The sequence below is a fragment of the Staurois parvus genome, unplaced genomic scaffold, assembly GCF_062004578.1.
Source record: "Staurois parvus isolate SC_StPar_1 unplaced genomic scaffold, SC_StPar_1.0 ptg000689l, whole genome shotgun sequence".
Taxonomy (NCBI): Eukaryota; Metazoa; Chordata; class Amphibia; order Anura; family Ranidae; genus Staurois; species Staurois parvus.
The window spans coordinates 3,515,098-3,542,616 of NW_028318485.1; the positions used below are offsets into that span (position 1 = coordinate 3,515,098).

At 45.8% G+C, this 27,519-nt stretch overlaps 1 protein-coding gene across 2 annotated transcripts; it reads right to left on the reverse strand.

Annotated features, from left to right (window-relative positions):
- Positions 1-43: 43 nt before the first annotated feature.
- Positions 44-26,061, reverse strand: NACC1 (nucleus accumbens associated 1). Of its 2 annotated transcripts, none has more exons than XM_089652617.1 (5): positions 25,143-26,061; positions 19,124-19,318; positions 18,276-18,381; positions 15,636-15,733; positions 44-1,422 (listed from the first exon to the last, which is right to left on the reverse strand). In XM_089652617.1, exons 1-5 carry the CDS (start codon positions 26,014-26,016, stop codon positions 1,169-1,171), a joined length of 1,527 nt encoding a protein of 508 aa, XP_089508743.1. In that variant the 5' UTR covers positions 26,017-26,061; the 3' UTR covers positions 44-1,168. The 2 variants fall into 2 exon arrangements, with proteins under 2 accessions (XP_089508743.1, XP_089508744.1); XM_089652618.1 differs by having other exon boundaries at positions 25,113-26,061.
- Between the last annotated feature and the right edge of the window lie 1,458 nt (positions 26,062-27,519).

A 27,519-nucleotide genomic window follows, 5' to 3' on the forward strand; every position in this document is an offset into this window, starting at 1 on the left:
CATGCTGATAAAATGTAAAAAAAAAAAGAAGGAAGGAAGCTCGTTTAGGAGAAAGCCATGTTAAGATGGATCATGAAAGAATAAGTTATATTCTATAAAATATTGGTTTTACAAAAAAATTGGTTCCAGTGGGGTGACTGGGTTCACTTCAAGCAAGGTGCTGGCGTCAATCAAAACTAGGATTTGGATTCACCAAACTTTGGAGAAAAAGGAATACTAAAAACGTTTTTTTAACCCTTTCAAAAAAACGTAAGAGGTCTCCGTTTACAAGACCCAAGAACATGCCAGGAGATCATTCAAACCCTGGAGCACAGTATAGAGACAGTACTGCCCTCAGCAACAAGCAGGCATCTAACTCTTTCTTCTAGTGCAGTTAAGAAGTATCAAGCCTACGGGGCTCCATCGACGAAGACAAAAGTACGGTGACCCACAGCAACCAATCAGAAGAAATCTTTCAGTGATCTGACTAAAAAGCGGAATATCTGGCTGCTATAGGAGGGGGCGCTCTGTCCATATTGGTTGTGCAATGCAAGTATTTCCCTTGCAAGCTCGTGAATATACAGGTCATATCTGCAGCTTGTTTCGGGCCCCAGCATACCAGGCTTCTTGTGCACAGCCAGCATGCTCAGGGGGCAACCTTCGACTCCTTCTTGGGATGCCACAGGAGGTGCTTGAAAAATGGAAGGAATTACTAAAGAAAAAACGCTAAATCTCGCAGCAGGGATGCAGGACTTGGGTTATCAGTTGGCCAATGAGAATACCATACTTCTACCTCGACTGCACTATAAAATGACGCAAAGTATCTATTTACAAGTGAATCTCAGCTTCAGTTCTACGATCTTTGACGTGCTGTATGACGATGCGGAGTATCTCTATACACTGATAATGTACACGCTGCACTATATAATGACACTGCGTATAACTGTATACTGATAATGAAACACGGGGCGCTAAATGATACCGAGTACCTCATGCAGCAGTGTATAGTGATACAGAGTACCTCCACACCAGTCTCTAGTCCGTGCAGCAGCACAGTCATACTTAGCACCTCCTACTGCGGCGTTTAGATTACAGTCCACCTCCTGAGTGCCACATTGTCCTGTACCCCCACTTCCCTCGGTGAAGACAGAGGGTGATATTTACACGTGTGGGCCCATACAGAAGGGTTTCAGGGCATCCCCTCGCCTGGCTCGCCATCGAAGCCGGTGCCGTGATCTCCGCCGGTGGCCGCTCCCATCAGGTCCGGCTCCATTTTACCGGTGTCATTGATGAAAGACGTGTACGCGTCACCTTCGGCCATCAGCAGTTTCAGCTTTGGGATCCAGCTCTTGCGCACCACGCGCCGGGCGTTTGTGCACATATCCGCTGCAATGGCGTTCATCTCGCTCTCCTTAAAATTTGGGGCAAAATTCTGGCAGTAAACTGTGGAAGACATGAGAGGTCAACTGAAGGGATGAAGTGTACTTGTTTAAGATATTAAATACGGCCTGTACCATTCATGCAAGACTGTTATTCATCAGAAATCACAAACCACTACAGAGACATTTGACATCATTAAAAAACACAGCCGAAGTAGAATTACAGTGAAGGAATAAGTATTTGATCCCCTGCTGATTTTGAATGTTTGCCCACTCACAAAGAAATGATCAGTCTAAAAATCGAATGTTTGATCTATTGTAACACAGAGACAGAATAGCAACAAAAAATTCAAAAGAAATGCAGGTCTAACAAATGATGACTGATTTGCATGTTCATGAGGGAAATAAGGATTTGATCACCTTCACAAAACATGACTTAGTACTTGGTGGCAAATCCCTTGTTGGCAATCACAGAGGTCAGACGTTTCCTGTAGTTGGCCCCCAGGTTTGCACACATCTCAGGAGGGATTTTGGCGCACTCCTCTTGGCAGATCCTCTCTGTCATTAAGGTTTGGTGGCTGATGTTTGGCAACTCGGACTTTCAGCTCCCTCCACAGATTTTCAATCGGATTAAGGTCTGGAGACTGGCTAGGCCACTCCAAGACCTTAATGTGCTTCTTCTTGAGCCGCTCCTTTGTTGCCTTGGCCGTGTGTTTTGGGTCATTGTCATGCTGGAACACCCATCCACGACCCATTTTCAATGCCCTGGCTGAGGGAAGAAGGTTCTCACCCAAGATTTGACGGTACATTGCCCCGTCCATCGTCCCTTTGATGCGGTGCAGTTGTCCTGTCCCCTTAGCAGAAAAATACCCCCAAAGTAGAATATTTCCACCACCATGTTTGACAGTTGGGATGGTGTTCTTGGGGTCATAGGCAGCATTCCTCCTCCTCCAAACACGGCGAGTTGAGTTGATTCCAAAGAGCTCGATTTTGGTCTCCTCTGACCACACTTTCAACCAGTCCTCCTCTGCATCATTCAGATGTTCAGTGGCAAACTTCAGATAGGCCTGGACATGTGCTTTCTTGAGCAGAGGGACCTTGCGGGCACTGCAGGATTTCAATCCTTGTCAGCGTAGTGTGTTACCAATTGTTTTCTTGGTGACTGTGGTCCCAGCTGCCTGGAGATCATTGACAAGATCCTCACGTGTAGTTCTGGGATGATTCCTCACTGTTCTCATGATTACTGACACGCCACGAGGTGAGATCTTGCATGGTGCACCAGACCTAGGGAGACTGACACTTGTTTTGTGTTTCTTCCATTTGTGAATGATTGCACCAACTGTTGTCACCTTCTCACCAAGCTGCTTGGCGATAGTTTGGTAGCCCAGTCCAGCCTTGTGTAGGTCTACAATCTTGTCCCTGACATCCTTGGACAGCTCTTTGGTCTTTGCCATGGTGGAGAGTTTGGAATCTGATTGTTTAAATGCTCCTGTGGACAGGTGTCTGTTATACAGGTAACAAAATGAGATTAGCAGCACTCCCTTTAAGAGACTGCTTCTAATCTCAGCTTGTTACCTGTATGAAAGACACCTAGTAGCCAGAAATCCTGCTGAATGATAGGGGATCAAATGCTTATTTCCCTCATGAACATGCAAATCAGTGCATCATTTGTTAGACATGCATTTCTTTTGAATTTTTTGTTGCTATTCTGTCTCTCAGTGTTACAATACACCGAACATTCGATTTTTAGACCGAGTGAGTGGGCAAACATTCAAAATCAGCAGGGGATCAAATACTTATTTCCTTCACCGTATGCTACCAGATAGACATTGGACTAACAACCTGCATTTTCCTAGTCTTATCCTTTCCCTGTGACAGCAGTTGTGCAGGATGTCTAAATGTAATTGTGCATCATAATAGGCACCAAAATTAGACCTTGTGCACTCTGTAATCAGTGCTTAGTAACAGACCTGGTGAGACACACCCCCTTCCCTTCCAAGCAATACAAATCTGTGTGCGGGGTGCCACCGTCAGAGCACTGAAGGGGGACAGGAAGATGTATTTTTACTGGAAGATAATTAAAAATATTTGCAAACAAAAATCAAACCATGACATGCAGACTATAATGAGCTATAAAGTTGGGAGACTTTAACCATTTCATATCCGGACACTTTTACCCCCTTCCTGTCCAGGCCAATTTTCAGCTTTCAGCGCTGTCACACTTTGAATGACAATTGTGCGGTCATGCAACACTGTACCCATATGACATTTTTAGCATTTTTTTGAGACAGATAAAACTTTATTTTGGTGTTATTTATTCACCACTGGGATTTTTTTTTTTTTTTTTTGCTATATAAATGAAAAAGTCCAAACATTTTGAAAAAAAGTGTTTTTATAAAATTTTGCAAATAAATCTTTCTTCATAAATCTTGGCTAAAATTTATTCAGTTATCTTTTTAGTAAAAAAAAAAAAATAAAAAAAAAATAACCCAAATTAGTTTCTAACCAAAAATTATAATTTTTCAAAACATTTTTATTTATTTTTTTATATTATTTATGTTCACCCTAGCAGTCACCATGGTGACAGTGTACTACTTGTGGGGTGTGATGAAGATTTTTTTTTTTTTATTGTAAACGGATTGCTTTTACACCCATAAAGGCTGTAAGAGCAATCATTTCTCCTTCTCTCTGGCTGCATTCTTGCAGTCATCGAGAAATACTGTGCGAGCTGTGATTGGTCACAGCTTGTCACATGGTACAAGGCTGTTGTGAATAGCCTTGTACCATGTGATCTCGATGATCGTTCACAGATTTCACATGTAGTAAGCAATGATGTCAGGAAGGGACATCTTGCTTACTACTATTCATGTGATCACTGATTGGCCAATCAGTGATCACATGATCGGGACCTCACAGCGGTCCCGTATAACGATTGGGACAGGTGGTGGTCATGCCACTCATCCCAACAGAGCTCAAAACTGTGAGAGCACCAAGACCTGCGTGGCTTTTTCCTGCACGACACAATTCCATTCCCAGAATCTTTAGAATATTAAACAAATGCCCTGCATTCCCCTTTCCCTAATCTAGAGTATCTTGTTGTATTACAAGACAGGTCTTAATACTGTACTGAATGTTACCATAAAAAGGAGAGAAAACAGAATACATACAGTGGGTATAGAAAATAATTACCCCCCCCCCCCCCCTTTAAAGTGGAACTTTAGTCAGAATATTAAGTCCTGCTAGATCATTTCAGACTGGCTTCTTTTGCAGGTATAGCTATGTAAGACATTAAACACATGCCTGCTGCCCTATAGCAGAAGTACTACTACAGGGTGGAAGGGCTGCGCAAAGTCACGTAAATATATGTGATTTGCATTGCAGGATAAGGGGCGCAGGCCACCCTACAAGTGCCACAATTGGCTGCTGGACATGTCAATCACCAGGTCCCGGCCAGCGATTCTCAGCCAGGACTCGCTGATCGTTGGCAGAACTGACAGGTCTCTCTCCTGTCAGCAATGGCATGCTGCTGTGTATTTCTCTGCACATCTGAGAAATACACAGCAGATCTCCCAAGTAAAACACACACAGCACACAGTTAACCCTTTGATCATCCCAGATGTTAACCCCTTCCTGCCCAGTGTCATTAGTACAGTGTCAGTGCTTTTTATTAGCACTGATCACTGTATTGGTGTCACTGGGGATGTCAGTGGCAGTTAGTCAGTCCCCCCCCCCCCCCCCGTGTCAGAATGCCAGCCGCAGTCCCGCTATAAGTCGCTGATCGCCGCCATTACTAGTATAAAAAATAAAAATCCAGTATAACCGCCACTTGTATACGCTATAACATTTGTGTAAACCAATTAATTTACATGTATAACAAAGACATTGAGAGCAGAATACATTTTGGTCTAAATTTATGAAGAAATGTTTTATTTATTTTTTTACTGGAAATGTTGAAAAAAAAAAAAAAGTTTTTTTTTTCCCCCACAATTGTTGGTCTTTTTTTGTTTATAGCGCAAAACACATAAAAACCCGCAGAGGTGATCAAATACCACCAAAAGAAAGCTCTATTTGCAAGGAAACAAATTACATAAAATTTCTTTTATGTACAGCGTTGCATGACCACGCAATTGTCAATGAAACTAACACAGTGCCATATCGCAAAAAATGGCTTGGTCAGGAAGTGGGGTAAATCCTCTGGATGGTAAATGAATTTAACCGTTTTTTGAAACCAATAAATCGATGGGTTTAGTTCCACTTTATGATTTACTGCTGCTCAGGGCTCTAACAAAATGGCAGCCTCCAGCCAGAAGAAACAGGAGCAATGCTGGAGGCAATAGACAGCACACACTAATTTTGGTAGCATAATAATGTGGAAGGTATGTTCCTTGCTAAAGAACATTATTTTTTATCAAGTTGTTATGGGGTAAAGTTCTGCTTTAACCCCTTCCCTCCAGAGGATTTCCCCCCTTCCTGAGCAGGCCATTTTTGAGTTACAGAGACAACCTGCTTCCTGTTTTCAGGTGGATTCGACAACTTATCATTCAAGCCTATCATCTCCAGGACAAGGTTCTTCTTACTTTTCCCATTAGAGCATGCTCTATTAACCACTTGCCCTCCAGAGGATTTACCCCCCTTCCTGACCAGGCCATTTTTGGCGTTACGGCGCTGCGTTACTTTAACAGACAATAGCGCGGTCATGCAACGCTGCACCCAAATGAAATTTACATCTCTTTTTTCCCCCCACGAATTGAGCTTTCTTTTGGGGGTATTTAATCGCTTGTGCGTTTTTTGCGCTATTAAAAAAAAAAAAGAATAACCATTTTGAGAAAAAAAAAATATATATATATATATATTTTGACTTTTTGCTATTAAACATGTCCAGTAAAAAAAAAAAAGTCATAAATTTAGGCCAAAATGCATTCTGCGACATGTCTTCGCTAAAAAAAAATCCCAATACGTGTAAATTAATTGGTTTATGTGAAAGTTATAGAGTTTACAAATGGTGGTATATACACACTGGGATTTTTTATTTTTACTAGTAATGACGACGGCGATCAGCAACTTATAGCGGGACTGCGGTGGACATTCTGACACTGGGGGGAACTGACTTGGTGTCACCGACATCCCCAGTGACACCAATACAGTGATGAGTGCTAAAAAAAAAATTAGAAAAAAACCCCACTGACACTGTACTAATGGCACTGGGCAGGAAGGGGTTAACAATGAGGGGCGATCAAAGGGTTAACTGTGCGCTGGGAGTGTTTTACTAGGGGGCAGGATGTCTTTGTTTCACTGTAATCACACTGCTCTGGATGGCTGGGCTGTGCACAGCCATCCAGAGCAGTGTGCCCGAGCTGACAAGGAGGACGACTGTTCGTAAACAAAATAGTCCTCCTCCCAGTTGGTGATTGTCAGAAATCACCGAGCAGCGTCGAGTAATTACCAGCCGGTGCCCAGTGATTGACAGCCACGGCTGTGAATGGCAGCACGAGCAGGGCATGCTCATATCGAGACGTGTGCGCGCCCCCTACTTGGCAATGCAAAATCACGTTTATATACACACACGTGATTTTGCGCACCCGTGCTGCCAAGTAGCAGTATTTCTGCTATAGGGCGGATATCTTGTTGCATTGCAGCCTCTAATGAAGACATCGTTTTTATTGTATCCGGCTGTATTTACTTTAAATTTGATGGTGACCATTTGTGGACTGCAGTCTTCAAGTCATTCCACAGATTTTCTATGGGGTTTAAGTCTAGGCTCTGACTAGGCTATGCAATGACATTCACCGTCTTCTCCTTCAACCATTGTGTGGCCATTTGTGCTGTATGCTTTAGGTCATTGTCAAGTTGGAAGGTAAACCTTCTTCTCATTGACAACTTTCTGGCAGAGAGCAGCAGATTTTCCTAAGAATGTGAAGATATTTCGCCCCATCCATTTTTCCTTCTATCCTGACAAGTGCTCCGGTCCCTGCTGCAGAGAACCCGCCATAACAGGATATTCCCACCGCCATGCTTTTCTGCAGGAATGGTGGTACTTGGATGGTGAGCTGTATAGGATTTCCACCAAAAATATTGTTTAGTGTTCAGGCCAAATCATTCAATTTTAGTCTCATCTGACCAGAACACCTTTTTCCATGTGGCCTCAGAATCTTCAAGGTGCATTTTGGCAAAGTTCAGTGGTGACTGCATGCGGCCTTTCTTGAGGAGCGACTTTTTTCTTGCAACCCTCCCATACAAGCCACATTTGTGGAGAATTTGTGTCATCAGTTCTAGCAACTGCTTCAGAGTTGCTGTAGACCTTTTGGTACCCTCCCTGATCAGTTTCCTCCTGGCTCTTTCATCCAGTTTGGAGCAACGTCCTGATCTAGGGAGGGTCTGTGTTGTACCAAATACCTGCCACTTTTTAATAACAGACTTCACTGTACCTTTAGGCATTGAAAAAGCCTTTGAAATTTGTTTGTATCCAACTCCTGACTTGTGCCTGTCCACAACTTTATCCCAGAGATCTTTTGGCATTGCCTTGCCACCCACAGTTGATTGTCTGCTTCAGTTGCACTGCCAGGGACGGAGATGCTCCAGGAAATCCCTTTTCATACTGAGCTAATAAAAATGACCACAGCTGATCACAGGTGAAAGTCAAATGGCTTTGTATGCCATTGAGAAGGTGATTAGCTACACCTGATTGAGTCTACAAGTCGTTTTTAGGAGGGGGGAGTTTACAAGTAATTTTAGGAGGGGGGAGGGGTGATCCTTTTCCAACTCAGTGATGCTGTTTTTGATTTTTTTTTTCAGACATGATGTTATATTTTTCACTTGGATGTTATAAGTAGCACTTAAATACAGCTAGATAAAACAAAAAAACTGTCTTCATTGCAGGCTGCAAAGCAACAAAATGTGATTTTAAAGGGGGTGATCCTTTTCTATACCCACTCTACATATATATATATATATATATATATACACACTCACACACAACCTTTTTAGGTTCCAGAAACTCAATCAAAAAATACTATTAAAATGTCCTCCAATTTACATATACAGTGTATTTTTCCCTATGCTTCCCAAGGAAGCTCACTGATGAACAAGATACTATCTTTACTTCACCTAGTTTCAATAACCATATTTCTGCTGGAATTGCTTGATAGCGAAGAAAAAAAAAAAAAAAAGAGATTTTTTGTTACTCACCGTAACATCCTTTTCTCTGAGTTCACTGAGAGACACAGCGTCTTCATAGTCTTGACCATAGGGTTACATTGCCCACTCTCTACATAGGCATTCCAATTAGTCACAAGCAGTGTCGAGGAATGAACATGGAGAATAGGTGCCTCAAATTGTCCGAACCACATCCAGAGAATGCAAACTCCTTAGTATGAGACGGACGTGGACACAAGAAGGGCAGAACCAAGTCTTCAAAACGGAAAGCCGAAACTACCATTGGAAGAAAGAATGGATGCAGATGAAGCTCTACTGTATCCTCGTGCATAACCAAAGAATGCGACCTGCAAGATACAGCCACCATTCTGACCCTCTGCAAGCAGAGATAATGGCTACTAAAAAAATCCAACTTCTGAGAAAGCGTAAGCAGGGGAAACGCCTGAAAGTTCTCAAAGGGAGGTTCCGGGAGAGCAGAAAGGACCAAACTCAGGTTTCAAGGAGGCAACAGGGAATGTACTGGAGGAGTCCCACACTGAACACCTTGAATAAAAGTATGGACCAACCGATGAGTTGCCTGGTGACGTTGCAAAAAAAAAAAAAAAAACCATCTATGCTGACACCTGGCCCTTGACAGTTAAAGCCAGCGACTAAAGCAGGATGGAAGATCGGCCCTTGAGACAGCAGATCTCCAAGTGGCAGATGCCCAGGAGCTTCCGCAATCAGGCGCACCACGTCGGCATACCAGGGGAGGAAAGTCCAGTCCAGAGCCATTAGAAATACCGGAGCACCTTCTGCCTGTATTCTACGCAGCAGCAGCAGCAGCCGGGGTAGAAGCTGAGGGTAGGGAACACATACATCAGACAATACTGAGCCCGCAGCTCCACCAGAGCGACTGTGGCATCACATCCCGCGGCCATGCCACGCAACTTGACACCACCTGTTGAAGAGGCCAGAAGAACCATGGCCAGAATGCGCTAAATGAAAGCAAATCTGACAAAATACTTCGGGATGTAGAAACCACTCTTCGTGATCCAACGTTTTACAACGGAGATAATTCGCCCACTAAAATGTACACTCCAAGGATGAGCACCACAGACAGTGTTGGGACTTGGTGTACTGCTCATCGAAGAATTTGGGAGGCCTCCAACAGTGCTCCCACAACCGTCGTGGTTGATATATGCCACCACCGTATCATTGTCGGACTGAATCCAAATGGATGTCCCGAAGGCACTCAGTCCACAGATTCAGATACAGCCTAATCGCACAAAGTGCCAAAATTTGATCAGCAACTAGGACCGAAAATGTCCCCAGCCAGACAGGCTAGCATTCGTCGTGACCACCGTCCAAAGCAATAGGAGAAAGTATTTTCCCTTCTGGAATATCAGAGGCTGGAGCCAGCACAGCAGCAATGATCTGGTCTTTAAAAATCCAAGGAGGAGGGGGACTTGTCCCATTTGGACAAAAATTCCCTGGGAGAGTCCCCGTATAGAACTGAGCATACGGAACCGCTGCGAATGAGGACACCCTGAACTCCAACACCAGCATGTAGCCACGAAGGGAGACCCGCTAGCGGTATAGCAGCAACTGAATTGCTGACATAAGTTTCTGGACCTTGTCCGCCAGAAGGAACACCTATGCCCTTGCTATGCCAAGGGTCAGGCCTAAATAGTCCAGACTCTTGTTCGGGATTAGGGCAAATGTTTGAAGATACAGAATCCATCCAAACTCCTGATCATGAATGCCACACCATCCTCCAGAGCCACCTCCAACACTGCTTGCAGAAGCAGGTCATCTAAAAAGCCCAACACAACAATCCCTCGTCTCAGCAACACCAACACTGGAGCCAGCACTTTGGTGGAGCAGAAGCAAGACCAAAAGGTCACGCCACAAATTGATAATGACCTCCCCTACAGCAGAACAAGGGAAGTGTTGGTGCCCAGGACAGATGGGAACATGCAAATAGGCTTCCTTGATGTCTATGAACACAAGTCACCCTGATGAAGCGAGGCCACCACTGACAGCTTGGATGCCATTCGGAACATGTGCATGTTCACAAAGTACAAAACCAATCCTCCTCCTTTGGAACTGTAACCAGGTTGGAGTATCAACCCCAAAAACGTTCCGCAGCTGGAAAGGGATGATCACCCCTTATGCAAAGAAATCCTGTAAAGCCCCGTAATATACCCAACAGGCAAGCAGGAAGAGATGGAGGCGGAGGGAAAGACACTCTAAGGGCCAGAGAAATTCTTATCTGGTACCCAGAGACTATCAGCTCTGGATCCAATTGTCAGAAGCCAGGGAAGTCCACAAACCAGTGAAAAACCAGTGAAGATGGCCCCCCACTGTGAACTCGGGCAGGGGCGCACCTTTATGCAGAAGAAGACTTCTCTGCAGAGTTGGCTGGCTTGTTAGTCTAGGCTTGTTTTGTACCCCTTGCCAGGGTCTTGAAGGATCTGGAGTCTATGTTGGCAGATACCATGGAAAGAAAGCGCTTCTTATGTACTGAAAAAGAAGGTCCATGCTTAGGCCAAGGCCCCGTGCCCCGCCTGGACTACAGAAGAAAAGCCTTATATTCCTCTGTAAGGTTCCTAATGATGGTGTCAGAGTGGCTCCGAAAATATGATCCCCCTGGAAGGGCAAATCCGCAAGGTCTTTTTTGGAAGTTTGATCCGCAGATCAACATTTAAGCAACAGCACCTGCCTCAGCACCACCTCCATAATGGAGAACTTAGAGCGCCACATCCAAGGACAAAATCACACAAAGTGGAGACCCTGGATCCACAGGTACGCCAGTTGCACTTAAACTGGGGAAACTGTCAGCACCCAATCTGTGGCAAAGCAATATTGCCCATTCAGGAAGGGTCTGCAACACCAGGACCAAAGAGAACACACTGGCCAGGGAGCCGAACCAGCAAAAATAAACATGCGTGCCACCGCTTCAACCCATCTGTCGGCCATAACCTAAAGGACGGGGATTCTTCCACAGGTATCATCATGGCTTTATTGAGCCTGGAGATATGAGAGTCAATGACAGGTGGCGTAGTCCACTTCTTCTGAAGAATTTCTTCAAAATCAAACTTCTTAGAGACCACAAAGGGTCACTTAGGCTGTTCCCAATCAAAGGGGACCGACCTCTCAGCAGGTGCCCCAGAGGCCTCCTTCAGTTTCAAGGTTTCACGCACCAACATAATAAGTGCGGTCACTAGCATTTGCGCCACAGCAGCAGCCGAGGATTCCTCCTCACTATCAGAGAGGCAAGGATGTGCGCCAGCAGTATCCACGGGGAGTGCTGCATCCTCCGTGGCCGAAAATAGATTCTTAATCCGAAGAGGACAAGATAAAAAACTGACAAGGGCAGGAGACGCTTTTTGCTCGCCTTATGCCCATAGCCGCTTCAGCCCAGGCAATTAAAGGCTTCAAAACTACCATCAGGGCATCAATTGGCACTGAGGACCCAAAGGAAACCACCACCTCGCTGAGACACCAGACCCTGTGACTCCATGCTGCCACCAGCCTCCTCAAAGGACACCGCCAGGGACCCCCAAAAATTCTGCTATCACAGTATATGGGTAGAGTACACAGCAGGACTCACCACCGCAGTGTCCAATAAGCCCAGGAGCCTCAGGAGAACCACTGCAGTGAAGTCCAGATTCCAGGGGCTGCTCTGAATACAGAGACCATGCTGCTGCAGGAAGGACCAATGTCCTACCTATAGAGGCTGCAGAGTGGAGGAGAGTGCACTGTATGGACTACAGGAAGATGACGGCCACTATTACCACTCTCCAGAAACCCAGGAACACTGCCAGGCCACAGTAAAATATCCGAGCCACATTCCTGTGGCCGGCCCAAGCCCCTCGGTAAAAACCCACACAAGGGAGAGTCCCCAGGATATTCTGGCACCCTGAAACCAGCAGTGGACCACACAGAGGGAGTGAGAGGGACAGAGGGGTGAAGAGAACACACAGGTTCCTCAGTAGCAGCTCTAGCCCAGCCAGGGAGAAGGTGACCCCACAGCACTGACCATCACCCATGAAGCACCCTTACCCATACCGCACCCTTAGGAGGTGGCAGAACACTTACCAATCCAGGGAACGTGGGCACACTCCAGACAGAACCCCTCTCCACTGCTGTGACACAAGCTGCCACTCAGTCATATGCATCCCAGCAAGATTTTTAACTTGCCAGCCACCCCTGTCCAAGATGGGGCATGGTTGCGGCCTACCCAGTGCGTAACTAGGGTCTGCACGCGCTCACTGGTCTGGCTGGGGTGACCACTGGATCTAAATCATCCAGCCTGTTGCCCAGCCTAGCTGTTGATTGAAGAGCTCCATAGAAAAAAATTCCCAGTAAAAAAAGAAAAAGAACAGGAGAAAAAACCCCCCAAAAAAACATGGGACCATAAGCCCCAGCAGGGAGCCAAGTCTCTACTTCAGACGCTAGGTAGAAAGATTGCCTATGCAGAGAGGGGGTTTCATCAGCCAGGACAGCCCATAGGCGGTGCAGAGTTTCTTTTTCTGCCTAGTGTCCTACTCCAGTAGGGAGCAATATAACCCTAAAAGCCAAGACTATGAAAACGCTGTGTCTGTCAATGAAAGAAAGAAATTGGGCTAAGCATTGGTGTATGTATGTTAAAGTGTTACTAAACCCACAGCAGTAAAAATCAGTCTGTAGATGCAGTAAAGCATGCTTGTTATACTCACTGTGGAACCAAAGGGGTTAAACCTCTGCATTGTGTAAAAAGGCTGTTTTATCCTTTCTTCTCTGATCCTCCCCTCCTACTGTCCCCAATCCATCTGCAGATAGTACAGACCTCTAGGAGTCGCTCTGCACATGCTCCGTTTAGTATGTATTGCTAGAGTTTTGTTTTTTTTTTCTTTGGAAGGGTGCATGTGAGCAGCACAGGTCCAATTAGCACTGTCCAGACAGAGGGTCAGGGGTTATGCAGCCTCATAGGACAGTCAAAGCTTGTAGGAGGAGTTTTTATTCTGCTCTAACCAGTACTCAGCTGGACACCGATAGAAGTCACAACACTGCTAACTGCTGATGAGAAAAGGTGTTTAGCAGTTTATATTTACTACAATAATTCCACTTCCATGTGCTGTGTACTGTGGGAGACCAGATATAGCGAATGCGGGGTCCCGGGGAGACCGGATATAGCGAAAGCGGGTCCTGGGGAGACCGGACATAGCGAATGCGGGGTCCGGGGAGACCGGATATAGCGAATGCGGGTCCCGGGGAGACCGGACATAGCGAATGCGGGGTCCGGGGAGACCGGACATAGCGAATGCGGGGTCCCGGGGAGACCGGACATAGCGAATGCGGGGTCCCGGGGAGACCGGACATAGCGAATGCGGGGTCCCGGGGAGACCGGACATAGCGAATGCGGGGTCCCGGGGAGACCGGACATAGCGAATGCGGGGTCCCGGGGAGACCGGACATAGCGAATGCGGGGTCCCGGGGAGACCGGACATAGCGAATGCGGGGGCCCGGGGAGACCGGACATAGCGAATGCGGGGTCCCGGGGAGACCGGACATAGCGAATGCGGGGGCCCGGGGAGACCGGACATAGCGAATGCGGGGTCCCGGGGAGACCGGACATAGCGAATGCGGGGTCCCGGGGAGACCGGACATAGCGAATGCGGGGTCCCGGGGAGACCGGACATAGCGAATGCGGGGTCCCGGGGAGACCGGACATAGCGAATGCGGGGTCCCGGGGAGACCGGACATAGCGAATGCGGGGTCCCGGGGAGACCGGACATAGCGAATGCGGGGTCCCGGGGAGACCGGACATAGCGAATGCGGGGTCCCGGGGAGACCGGACATAGCGAATGCGGGGTCCCGGGGAGACCGGACATAGCGAATGCGGGGTCCCGGGGAGACCGGACATAGCGAATGCGGGGTCCCGGGGAGACCGGATATAGCGAATGCGGGGTCCCGGGGAGACCGGACATAGCGAATGCGGGGTCCCGGGGAGACCGGACATAGCGAATGCGGGGTCCCGGGGAGACCGGACATAGCGAATGCGGGGTCCCGGGGAGACCGGACATAGCGAATGCGGGGTCCCGGGGAGACCGGACATAGCGAATGCGGGGTCCCGGGGAGACCGGACATAGCGAATGCGGGGTCCCGGGGAGACCGGACATAGCGAATGCGGGGTCCCGGGGAGACCGGACATAGCGAATGCGGGGTCCCGGGGGGACCGGACATAGCGAATGCGGGGTCCCGGGGAGACCGGACATAGCGAATGCGGGGTCCCGGGGGGACCGGACATAGCGAATGCGGGGTCCCGGGGGGACCGGACATAGAGAATGCGGGGTCCCGGGGGGACCGGACATAGCGAATGCGGGGTCCCGGGGAGACCGGACATAGCGAATGCGGGGTCCCGGGGAGACCGGACATAGCGAATGCGGGGTCCCGGGGGGACCGGACATAGCGAATGCGGGGTCCCGGGGAGACCGGACATAGCGAATGCGGGGTCCCGGGGAGACCGGATATAGCGAATGCAGGGTCCCGGGGAGACCGGATATAACGAATGCAGGGTCCCGGGGAGACCGGATATAACGAATGCAGGGTCCCGGGGAGACCGGATATAACGAATGCAGGGTCCCGGGGAGACCGGATATAACGAATGCAGGGTCCCGGGGAGACCGGATATAACGAATGCAGGGTCCCGGGGAGACCGGATATAGTGATTGCAGGGTCCGGGGAGCCCGGATATAGTGAATGCAGGGTCTGGGGAGCCCAGATATAGTGAATGCAGGGTCCGGGGTTTAGTAACACTTTTAGATAAGGGTGTATGAGATGATAATCTACTAGGGAAAGAGAAATTCTCTGTTCAATTATATAATTATTGTTAAAATGTATTACTGTTTTTTTTTTTGTTTTGTTTTAACAGATTTAAAAAAATTTTTAAGGATATATTCTATAATAAAAACAATTTTAATTGTATTTGTAAGTTTCCAGCACCTAAAGAGTTACAAATGTGTGTATTCCCCTTTCTGTTCATGTTAGTTAAGGAATTGGTGGCAGCGGATCACCCATCAATGCTCTCTTACATAGATTATACTGTAAAGGGTCTTTACATGAAAACACGTTTCCCCGAATATCCCAGAATACACTCACACTTCACTGCGTGCAACACTCGGCTATCCAAGGGCTTTCTGCTGGGGTCATTGGTAGACGAGCGGATTCCTGTTCCACAACTGTTTGCTAAAGTGTTCCTGAAAGATGAGAAAGTACTGCTGAAAAATCTAAAGCAACAATTGCATCTAAAATGACCAACCAATGCAATTCAGGAAAAAAAGTAAAAAAAAAAAAAACAAAACAAAACAACAGTATTCATTAGGTCACCATACCTCTGCCAGTCATTTACACGTGGAAGGACAGCTTCCAACTACTTACCCTCAGCTTGTCCCATAGTTGGGTCATGGAGCAAAAAATATTTGTACTTGACCACATGGCCTGGCTACACAGATTGCTAATGATCCTAAAGAGGTTCTCCTCTTCTACCTTGAATGTAACACCACCCTTTAATAGTACAGATTGCAATGCTCAAAGTGTAAAAAAAAAAGATCTTTTATTTGCTTTATATTGGTTTTTTAAATACACACACACACACACACACATATATATCACTCACTCATACACACAAGGGTTGGACAAAAATATGGAAGCACTACGATTTAAAGGTGTGAAAGTGACGACATGTTTCGCATTGAAAGCTTAACATTCTTTTGCTTCCACTGTGTGATGAGACACCTAGCTAACAGGTGGGAAGCCTCACTTTCGTCATTCACTGCGAGCGCTGCTAGTAATACGGCATCATGTGAGAGCTTACTGCGTTTCAAAGAGGGCAAATTTTTGGTGTCACTTAGCTGGTGCCTCTGTGACTGAAGTTGCCAATTTATTTGCCGTGATGCACGTCACATTATTAAAGGTTATGACGGCATATACAGTTTCCGGGAAAACGTCGTCTGATGAGCATAAGCACGGTCGCCATGGTCAACTGACCGAAAAAGACAAAAGGACGTTGTGCAGGATTGTGACCCGGAATAAGAAAACAACTGCGCAAAAGTGACTGCAGAGCTCAATCTCAGTCTCCCAAAGCCCATGTCCACAAAACTGTGTGGAGGAAACTCCATAAGCAAATCCTTTATGGGCGAGCTGCTATTGCCAAACCACTAGTGACTGATATTAATGCTCAGAAGAGGAGAGAGTGGTACAACACTCATAACTTGTGGACTATGATCAATTTTGGAGAACAAGCTTCGAGCTCATTTTCTGCCTGCCTCCGGCATCTCCGCAAGAACTGGAACGATTTTTGCATGAAGAGTGGTATCAGATTCCACTATCCACCATCCAAGACTTATGTTTGGCAATTTCCATGGTAATTCAAGCCATCTCGGATGCCGAAGGCGGTCCAACACCATATAAGGTAACAGTTTTGTTTTTCCTTGGGGTTTCCATAATTTTGTCCAGCCCGTATATATATATATATATCTCTATCTATCTATCTATCTATCTATATATATATATACCCTGTTATATATTTTCAAAGTGAAAAAAAAGTCAATTTAGAGCCGTCTTGTGCCCTGTGCATTCTGCCTGTGTTCACCCAGTTCTTACGATGTACTACACAACAATCTACGTTGTGGAAATGAGGAGAGGGGGATGGATTCAGGGGTTTAACAAAAGACAACTGGGCAGGGCGGAGCCATTTGCTGTAAATCGACAGCATTGAGAGAAGAGTGTATTTCTGGCAAATAAAAGGTATTTTTCTGTAAGCCCCGGGTTCACAAATATCCTTTAAGGAGGAGCCTGCTCGCGCCTTTGACGTCACGCCGTCGGAGCATCGTGGAGCTCCAGCGGCCATCTCCTTTCAGGGACGGCTAGTGTTACCCCTGTTATCTACCGTTCCAAACGATACTTACTGGATGCATCCTTACTCTTGCTAATAAATATTAATCCAAACTATATTACACTATGGGCACTTTTTTGCCTTGACTCCGTATGGGGAGTATTTTCTTCCAGAAGCTGTGTTGCTCCGAGTCTAACCAGAGAGGGAGGTTCCTACCACTGTAAGAGCAACACCCACATATCCCTTAAGGGGAACTCTGTGCTGGAGCCTAATTTCCTATGACCCTGAACCTGTGTGACCCAGAGAGTGACATTCTTCCACGTGCTGTTCTGGACATATATTTCTAGTGGAACCAGAGATCCAGACGCATATTTCCAGTGGAACCAGGGATTAATCTTTGTTCACTGCACTACACCAAGTGTGGTTCTGGTGAGTGGGCATTTCTTCTATTCTCATTTGAGGAACGTTCACTGATCAAGAACCACTAAGGACTATTAATAAAAGCGCTGCACTGTTTCTGTGATATTTTGTATTGAGGTTTTATTGGTTGCCTTGAGTGTACAGCCGTTGAACTGATTAGCGCTGACTTTTTATACTTTGTTCATCATATTCTGTATGTTCTACCCTTGCTTGTGTGTAACGCCTCCACAATCCAAAAAACACACTGGTAACTAACTGGTTTATGAGTAAACTGACCCTAAAGGGTGTGTGAGTGCATGAATGTTGCAGGGAAATTAGACTACGTAATCCTTTAGAAGTGGGGCCGATGTGAGCAGTTTATGTACTCTGGAAAAAAACAAAAAGTATATAAATGCAGGGAATATTTTTTCATTATGACCAATGACCTCTTCCACATCTGGAGAAGCAGGCTGGGACCATCATAGCCAACCCATCCCACTACTAACCTGTCAAAGAAGGAGGCCAGTAACCGGCGAAGCAGAACCTTGTGGCGTGTTCCGGCGCTGATATGACAATTCATCAGCTGGGCGCGGGTGATAAACACGTTGGTTCCTGAGATGGTATGAAAGCAGAAAGGATGAGGAGCACAAACCTTTAACAAAAGGAGCCCAAAATGAATCATATTTTTGCACCAGCCATAAGGGTTTAACCATCGGAGCATGTAATAAATTATTTTCTTTTACCATCTTCTGTATTGTAGTACAACGGATTAAAAAAAAAAGCTATGTATACTTTAGAAACAAATAGAATTTAGCTTTGTTCACTCTAGTAGTAACAACACTTTAAAGCACCTAAAGTGCCCCTGTGTCCAGGCTATAAAGCAATAAACTACATTCAAGTATTTAGTAAAAACATGCAGGAAACGAGCTTTAACACAAGCCACCACTGACCCCTCTAGCTGTAGCCACTGTGGAATGATTAATTCTCAAAGATCACAACAAGGACTCCAAGATTTTAGTTGGTATCTGAGAGCTTACAAACATCAGGGGCTTGTTTTAATCACAAGGTAGGCTGACAAGATTCTGCTTTCACTGGAATATAGCTGAGATTCCTGTGCCTCTGTTGTGAACTTTGAAGAGGAATTTATCCACAAAGCTTATAGCTACAGAAATGAATGTAGGCTCGTTGAAGGATAATACAATTTATGGAATGTTCTGATCCCAATGGACATAAAAGAACCTCATCTCTGCTACAATATATTAGACCAGGGTGGGGCCAAAATGTGGTCAACATAAGTAGATACATAGTAGCTTGTTATTAGAATACAGAGTAGTATATAGAAAGCTGGATGTACCTGTCACGAGTTCTATCTTCTCAGCGGGATCTCCTTCTTCATAGAGTTTAGGGTGACAACGGTTCCCAATCTGGCTGATGAGTTCAGCTGGTAGTGTGGCCAGGTCCTGCTTGACACGAACACGATTCCTCGAGTCTGAGAATACAGGATCGGGCAGAGCCTCCACCTTCTCAGCTGAAGAATTCAAAGAATATTCTAATGGTAAGAGGACAAGGCACACAGATTATAAATAGCACAGCCAGGGTAAGTAAATCGAGACCGACAACGATGGACTTGAACTCACCAAGACTGACAAGACCACACAACAATCAACATCAACCAATTTAGAAAGCACAGCAAACACAAGTACAACAACCAATGCCACATACAACTGCACAAAAAGGTCTGCAAAGCCCTCAAACTACAAATTCTACTGAATTTCTGAGTGAATGGAGGTTTTCACCCCCCTCCCCAAAGGTGAGAATCATTAAAGGGGCCTTGAAGTGGAACTTCTTCTTTTGGGTGGAGCTCTGTTTCAACTAGGTCTACTGTCCACGTCCTAATAGCAAGTGTCCACATCATAAAGTGGACACCTAAAGAACATCCCCACCTCCTTTACAGAGAGAGAAGATTTGAGACCAGAATGTCAGGTCACCATGAATTTCGGTGAACAGAAGGAAGATATCTTTTTTTTGTTTTTTTTTTTTATGTCAGTGATTAGTTAGAGGGTTGTAGGAGATATAGGAGAAAAGCAGGAGTTCAGCATTAACCTTTCAATGAATTTTAATTGATTTCCTCATCACTCTCATATGTTCCACTTCCCCTATTCTTTTTAACTTCTTTACATTATTTTAACTTTTTTTCCAAGCCTCTTGATCCTGCCAGTTACGGCCTCTATCGCCACCGTCTTAGGATGCCAAAACTGCTAGGTCGGCTTCCTATGCAAAAGTAGGGTTGTCACCTTTAGAATGTATATAGCAGCTAATAAGGCCATGTGAAGAGCAGACCTGCTGCTTCAGCAACACTCATACCTGCCACAGATCCCAGGCTTGAGATGTCATTACACTTGAATGCATACCCACAACCAGAATACAAACGGAAATGAAGAAGGGCAGTACAGTGTCATGCAGCCATTGGTCCCCTCTGCTCCCTGTGAGGAGGGAGAGCACGGAGAGACGCTGCTCTAAGGCACAGTGCTGGATCGAGATCAGGCTCAAGTAGGTACAAGCGGGGTTGGGGAGGAATAGTCTGCACAGAAGGTTTTTTATCTTAAATGTAAAGAATGCATTATGGTAAAAAAAACCTGGAACCACTTTAAATGCAGCAGAATGAAAGAAGAAATGAATTCTCTCAGTCAACATTATATACTTTTACTCTTTATGCTGCCAGCATTAGTAAATACATAGTTTTAAATAAGTAAATATGATATACTTTTCCTATTTTACATTTCTTCAGTTGCTTCCTGGTTTCCAGGTCTAGGCAAATGATGTCACACATCCCAGGAGTCTTCACAGCTAAGAACACCCTCCTGCCTGCATGCCTGAGCTAAGGGCAGATTGATTCCAGGAAGTAAATGTTACATGAATCTTCTTCCCTTATTCAAGATGGCCATGGCCAGAAATGCAACGGGGTGTTTTTCAAAGTGATTTCTCAGCAACATAAAGCATGGAGAGAAGTATGGATGGGACAGTTTACTTTAAATATTAAAAATGACTTAAACAGCGTTTTTGGTTTGTAGTGTTCAGATGCAGTGTAGTTTTGCTTTAAAGAGGAGCTCCAGTCTCCCCCGAACAAATACTGTAGCTGCTGACTTTTAATATAAGGACACTTACCTGTCCACAGATCCAGCGCTGTCCTCACCCGATCCCATTCTTCAATTGGCTTCTGGTTCAGACACCGGCATCTTATGTAAGGGGAACTGGCAGTGAAGCCGTGCGACTTCACAGTTGGTTCCCACTGCGTATGCATGAGCCATGCTATGCCTTGTGAATGGTCCTGAAGTCCTCTCGGACCTGTGATGACCAGAAGACTGTGGAGAAAGGAGGAGAGGGCCTAAGTTCCAGTAATTAAAGAGGAGGATGCAAAGAAGTAGATCTTCCCCATTTGGGTTGAGTTCCATTTTAAGATCTTGCCAACCTTGGAGATTTGGGTATTCCCACCCAACTTTCTGCATGTCAACTCTTCATGTTAAAAGTTCCTCGTAACGGGCACAACAGGTGTGCAAACTCAGGAATTCAACACAGACATCTCAACAACAGATCCCCAATGGGATAAGAAACTGCCTAACATCTACCAATCACTGAAAACTTTCTATTTTGTAGCCTGACTAACCTTTTTACTTAAAAAATGAAGGAAACATGTCACTGTCAAAGGAGGCTCATATGACTCATTACAGCCATCGATAACACAGTCACTCACTCAGGATCCACAAGATACAACACCAGAACCTGTACCCCCAAAACAATATGAAACCTAAGTTGGAATTGGTTGTGAATTTAAAATTAGAGACTATCATTTCTGACCTCATCTTAAAATGCTAGGTGCCCGGCTGTCGAGACTGAACTGCTCCTCAATACTTCAAACAACTGATATGGAACAAGTATTCAGACCAGGAAAGTCCCAGGACTGTCGAAGGTCTTTACCGGCATGCTTGCTCTAGGTCAGTGGCTCAAAGATTTGAAACCAGAAGGTCAGAAGGAAAGCTGGGCAATAGGCATTTTTATAGAAGTACAGTACATAGTCTTCTCCATGCTGTTAATCAGCAACACAAAACTGACTAAATCCCTTACATCAAAAGAAGCTCATAGGAAAAAACTCTTTTAGAACCACTCAAAAGCATAAAAATGACACAAGGGTGGACAACCTCCAAACCACACACCTGAAGTCAGAAACCTACAAATTATCTATCAAATGAGTACACACAAACAATGATGACCACAAATGCACTCATTTACCAACGTAACTTTTATAAAAATGGTCTGTGTGTTCCCTTATAACAACCGAACAGATCCAAACCCACAACGCTGGATAACAAACATTTCAAGATGATTGGCTAGTGCAGTGATGAAGATTAGACAAGACTACAAATATAAACTTTAAACAAGGAGACAATAGTTAACACAGACACACACCAAGCCAATTAGTGGTAAACACTGAACAAAAGACACCCAGAAACCGTCAAGTTACATCTATGTGTAATGCCAAACTCACAAGATCAATATTGCACCTCCCCCCTACAGTTAGTAGATTAATGCAGGCCATAGACGGGTTGTTCATCGGCCAAATTTTCATCCACATGAAAAATCGGCCGATAATAACGCCGTTAGAGGGGCCAGCCCGTCGGCCGTTTTTCGCGGATCTCCTTATTTATTTTTATCGGTCATGCTGGAAAACAGCTGTTTTTCGCAGACATGGGTGGCAGCATCAGCAACGATAAACGGCCCGTCTATGGCCTGCCTAAGGTTCCCATGCACAGTGTACCATGCTAGGAGGAATGTTAAACTAATTTCACACTCTGACAGCAAGTAGCCAACACTGTGCAAAGCTACTAGTCGTCAAACTCAGAGGTGACCTAGAACTCCAGCCCCCACCAACCACAGGGAGCCACTGACGGCTCCAGCCCCCCCACCAACCACGGGGAGCCACTGACGGCTCCAGCCCCCCACCAACCACGGGGAGCCACTGACGGCTCCAGCCCCCCACCAACCACGGGGAGCCACTGACGGCTCCAGCCCCCACCAACCACGGGGAGCCACTGACGGCTCCAGCCCCCACCAACCACGGGGAGCCACTGACGGCTCCAGCCCCAACTAACCATGGGGAGCCACTGACGGCTCCAGCCCCAACTAACCATGGGGAGCCACTGACGGCTCCAGCCCCAACTAACCATGGGGAGCCACTGATGGCACCAGGCCCTACTAACCACTAAGCTTGGTGAGGAGACAACTGTTGGAGCGATTATTCACAAATGGAAGAAATACAAAATAACCATCAAATCTCCCTTGGTCTGGAGCTCCATGCAGGATTTCGCCTCATGGGGTAAAAATGATCATGAGAAATGTAAAGGATTAACCCAAAACTACAAGGGAGGACCTCATAAATGATCTCAAGGCAGTTGGGACCACAGCCACTGGTAACACAATATGCTGTCTTGGACTGAAATCCTGCAGCACCCGCAAGGTCCCCCTCCTCAAGAAGGCATATGTACAGGTCCATCTCAAGTCTGCCAATGAACATCTAAATGATTCAGAGAAAGATTGGGAGAAAGTGCTGTGCTCAGATGAGACCAAAATTGAGCTCTATGGCATTACCTCAACTCGCCGTGTTTGGTCGAAGATAAATGCTGACTATGACCCTAAAAATACCATCCCTACAGTCAAGCACAGAGGTGGAAACATTATGCTTTTGGGCTTTTTCTCTGCTAGAGATACAGGCTGACTTTGCCGCATTGAGGGGCCAATGGATGGGGCCATGTATTGTAAAATATTGGATGGGAACCTTCTTCCGTCAGCCAGAAGACGGGTCATGGATGGGTCTTCCAGCATGACAATGACCCAAAACATACCGCCATGGGAACAAAGGAGTGGCTCAAGTAGAAACACATTAAGGTCATGGAGTGGCCTAGCCAATCTCCAGACCTTAATCCTATATTAAATTTATGGAGGGAGCTGAAACCTTGAGTTGCCAAACAAGTCAAGAAACCTTAAGGACTTAGAGAAGATCTGTATAGAAGAGTGGACCAAAAACCCTCCTGAGATGTGTGCAAACCTGGTAACCAATTACAAGAAACATTATACCTTCGTGCTTGCCAACAAGGGCTTCCCCATTAAGTACTAAATCATTTTGCTTGGGGATCAAATACCTAATTTTATTCACTGAACTGCAACTCAATTTATAACATTTGTATCGTGTTTTTTCTGGATTTCTGGTTGATATTCTGTCTCCATCATTTAAAATACACCTGTGATAAAAATGATAGACCCTTCATTTCTTTGTAAGTGGACAAACTTACAAAATCTGCAAGGGATCATATTATTATTTTCCCCACTGTATATCCTATACGAGCAAGCCAATACACTTGGACCAGAAGAATCAATGAACTACCACAGCGCCATGGTAGCTTATTGAGAACTACAAGCCGATAGCCACTAAGGCTGTCGGGACTTGTAGTTTTCTCATTCACAGAATACTATATGAGTGACGAGGCTGACAGGTGGAGCCCTTTTTAACATTTTGTCAGCTATCGGGAGGAGAAGATTGCCCGTTAGTTGTCAAAGAGCGGGAGCGGCGAGGAGCAGGTCCTTTCATAACATGTTATATGTTACACCCTGAAAATGGATGTAACACGTAATAAAAAAAAATAGAGCACTTCTGGTGAATGTGTTCTTTATCCTGACCGTTTCTGCTTGCTGGAAAGGAAGATGTACCTGAGGATCTGCTGTACAAGGCTCTCCCTGTTTATACTTCATCTATTCCGTGGATCCTTGCTTCCTACACCTATCCTGTTGCTTCTGGATCATTACCCCCTCCAGTTATCTGGGGCCCTGCCACGGCTAAGATGGCTTCCTCCACACAGACACAGTGTAGAACAAGGCATGATAGATTGTTAATAGTGAAAAGATCAGCTGCAGGGAGACCACAGGCAATACTCATGACTATTCCTCTGTACTCGGCTGATCTTTTTTTGAACACAGCTTCTACAATACAGATCTCCTTAGGCCTTTATCTATACTCTTCTGACATCTGTGTCATTTTCAAGCTACTTTTTAAAAACTGGAAAACCTTTAGAGAAAATGTCTCCAATGATTTCCAATATCAAATACCTTTAATGATCTTTAACCATTTTAGTTTTTTTTCTCCCTTTGAAATCTTGAGTCATAAATAATAAATTTGTCAGGAAAACTAAAATGTCTGTTATAGACCAATAAAGGCTTTTGCTGTTCTGAAATGTTGCATCCACTCTTAAGCACATACATCATACAAAGATCAACCATAACCAAATCACACATACCGCTACTGATGCCCCCATTGGCTCTCTCACCGGCCTGGTTGACGTTCATCATGCTGTACATTGTATACATGTTGCAGATTTGTCGGTACTGTTCTTCTGTTCCATCCTCTCCAACTTCTTCTTCTTCATCCTCTTCATTGTGGTAAGACCCTGGGCTGTCACTTGTGTATGCACTGGATGTTCCTGGGCTGGTTCTCTCTGAACCTATTGCAGCATTTGCTGCTGCCCCTGATGGCCCACCAGGTCCAGTAGCCGCTCCTTGGGAAAAACGTGGCACCTTTCTATTGGCTCCACCTGCGTCCTTCTGTCCCCCATCCCACAGTCTCTTGGCCACGGGAGTGCACTGCACGGCCTCTGACTCCTGGCTCTCAGTCTTAACCCGGGGAGGTCGTGAGGTGTTGTAAGATGAAGTTGAGGACAGAGACGCCACAACCGTGCCTGCTGCTGCGACTGCTGCTGCTGCGGCTGGGCTTGGTGGCTCAGAACTGGGAGTTTCTTCAGGATGGAGACCCTGCGAGTCACAGCTGGGAGAGCTGACCTTCAGGAAGAACTCTGTTCCCTTTTCCATGATCTCCTGGATCTGCAGGAAGCCAGCCGTGTACATAAGCAGGAACTGGTCTCCTACATTCATGCTGAGCCGTCCGGTGTAGCAGAAGCTCAGGATCTGCTGGAACGACTGTGGCTGGACAGAACCAGGTAACTCCACCACCGGGTTCTTGCTGTTGTGGAACAGGTCTCTGAAGTAAGAGCTGCTGGCAGCCAGGACGGCCCGGTGGGCTTTAAACTGGTGACCGCGGACCACCACAGAGACATCACAGTACAGACCCTGGAGGCGCTGCTCGTTCAAGCATTCCAGAATGCTGTTCCCAAAGTTGGGAATCTCCATTTGCAGAGTCTGAGACATGATGACAAGCGAAGGTGGGAAGAGACAGACGGAGGGGGAGGATAAAGAGGCTAAAAGGACACAGAAGAAAGAAGAATTTGGATGTTAAAGGATAGCAAACAAAATAGGTCACTTTATATTTAAAATATCCATTCTACCCAGAAATGATAATTTAATGTAGCCTGGTGTGCCGAGATATCCCTTGGCTTCTGAGAAGTCTTGGATATTTAACAGCAAAAGCTGCCTTCCATTCCTGACTCTGTTATGGTCTACCTTGGAGTTTTGGGAGTTGCCGCCAACCTTTGTGTGTTCCAGCCCCACCTGTTACATTTTCCATGACCTAAAATACAATAAAAGCCAACAGGGAGAGTGGGAACCCCTTATAATGGTCAAAACAGGTGTGCAGATCAGGGAACTAAACACAGAGGTCTCACCAACAGAGTCCCCAAGAGATAGGGGAATCTCTTATGTGATTTAACCCTTCAGTATAAAACAAACTGAAATATCTGGTGGTATGTGCCAATCCTTTAAATTTGAACTTTGCTTAATGAAAGCTGAAGTGTAGGCTTGTCATTTTTAGTTACATTGGTCCAGCTTGGACCGATGTAAATGTGTATATGCCATACCCATGAAATCCCTGTGGAAGCTAGAAATCACTGTAGTGGGCACTGCTACTATAGTGATCTCCACTAGCTTCTAGGTCCCATACCAAGCTGCAGATCCAAACTGGATCAATATGACCATGTATACCAGTGGTTCTCAACCTTCCTAATGCCGTGACCCTTTAATACAGTTCCTCATGTTGTGGTGACCCCCAACCATAAAATTATTTACCCAGTAATTATAATTCATGAGTGTCGTTTTACCTCCAATACTGCTGCTTTCAGCACAGTAGCTGCTTTTAACAGAGCAGCTGCTTTCAACACAGCAGCTGCTTTCTACACAGTAGCTGCTCTTTACACATCGGAAATATGTGTTTTCTGATGGTCTTAGGCGACCCCTGTGAACCTGTGGGTCGCGACCCACAGGTTGAGAAGCACTGATGTATAAAATAGCCATATCTGGAGTTCATCCTTAAAGCGAAGCTCCACCCAAAAGGGGAAGTTTGCTTTAAGCCTTTGTCCCCCCGCTCCCCATTAATGATTGGCACCTTTGGGGAGCTGGTAACCAAATTTAACAGATACCTGCACCCACCTCCGCGATCAAAAGCGGACGTTGTCTTCCCTCCCTGTAGTCCTATGGGACACGTGACAGGTCCCAGAAGACTACGGGACCATTCACAAAGCGCAGCGCTTCTCACGCATTTGCAGTGGGCACCCGGATGTGAAGCCGTAAGCTGTCACAGCCGGGTGCCCACACTGAAGATGCCAGCACCAGGGAGAGAAGACGGCCAGTGAAACCAGCCGTGGTGCGGACATTGCTGGACCGAGGGACAGGTAAGTGTCTGTATTTTAAAAGCCATAGCTACAGTTTTTGTAGCTGCTGACTTATTTTTTTTTCTTTTCAGGTGGAACTCAGCTTTAA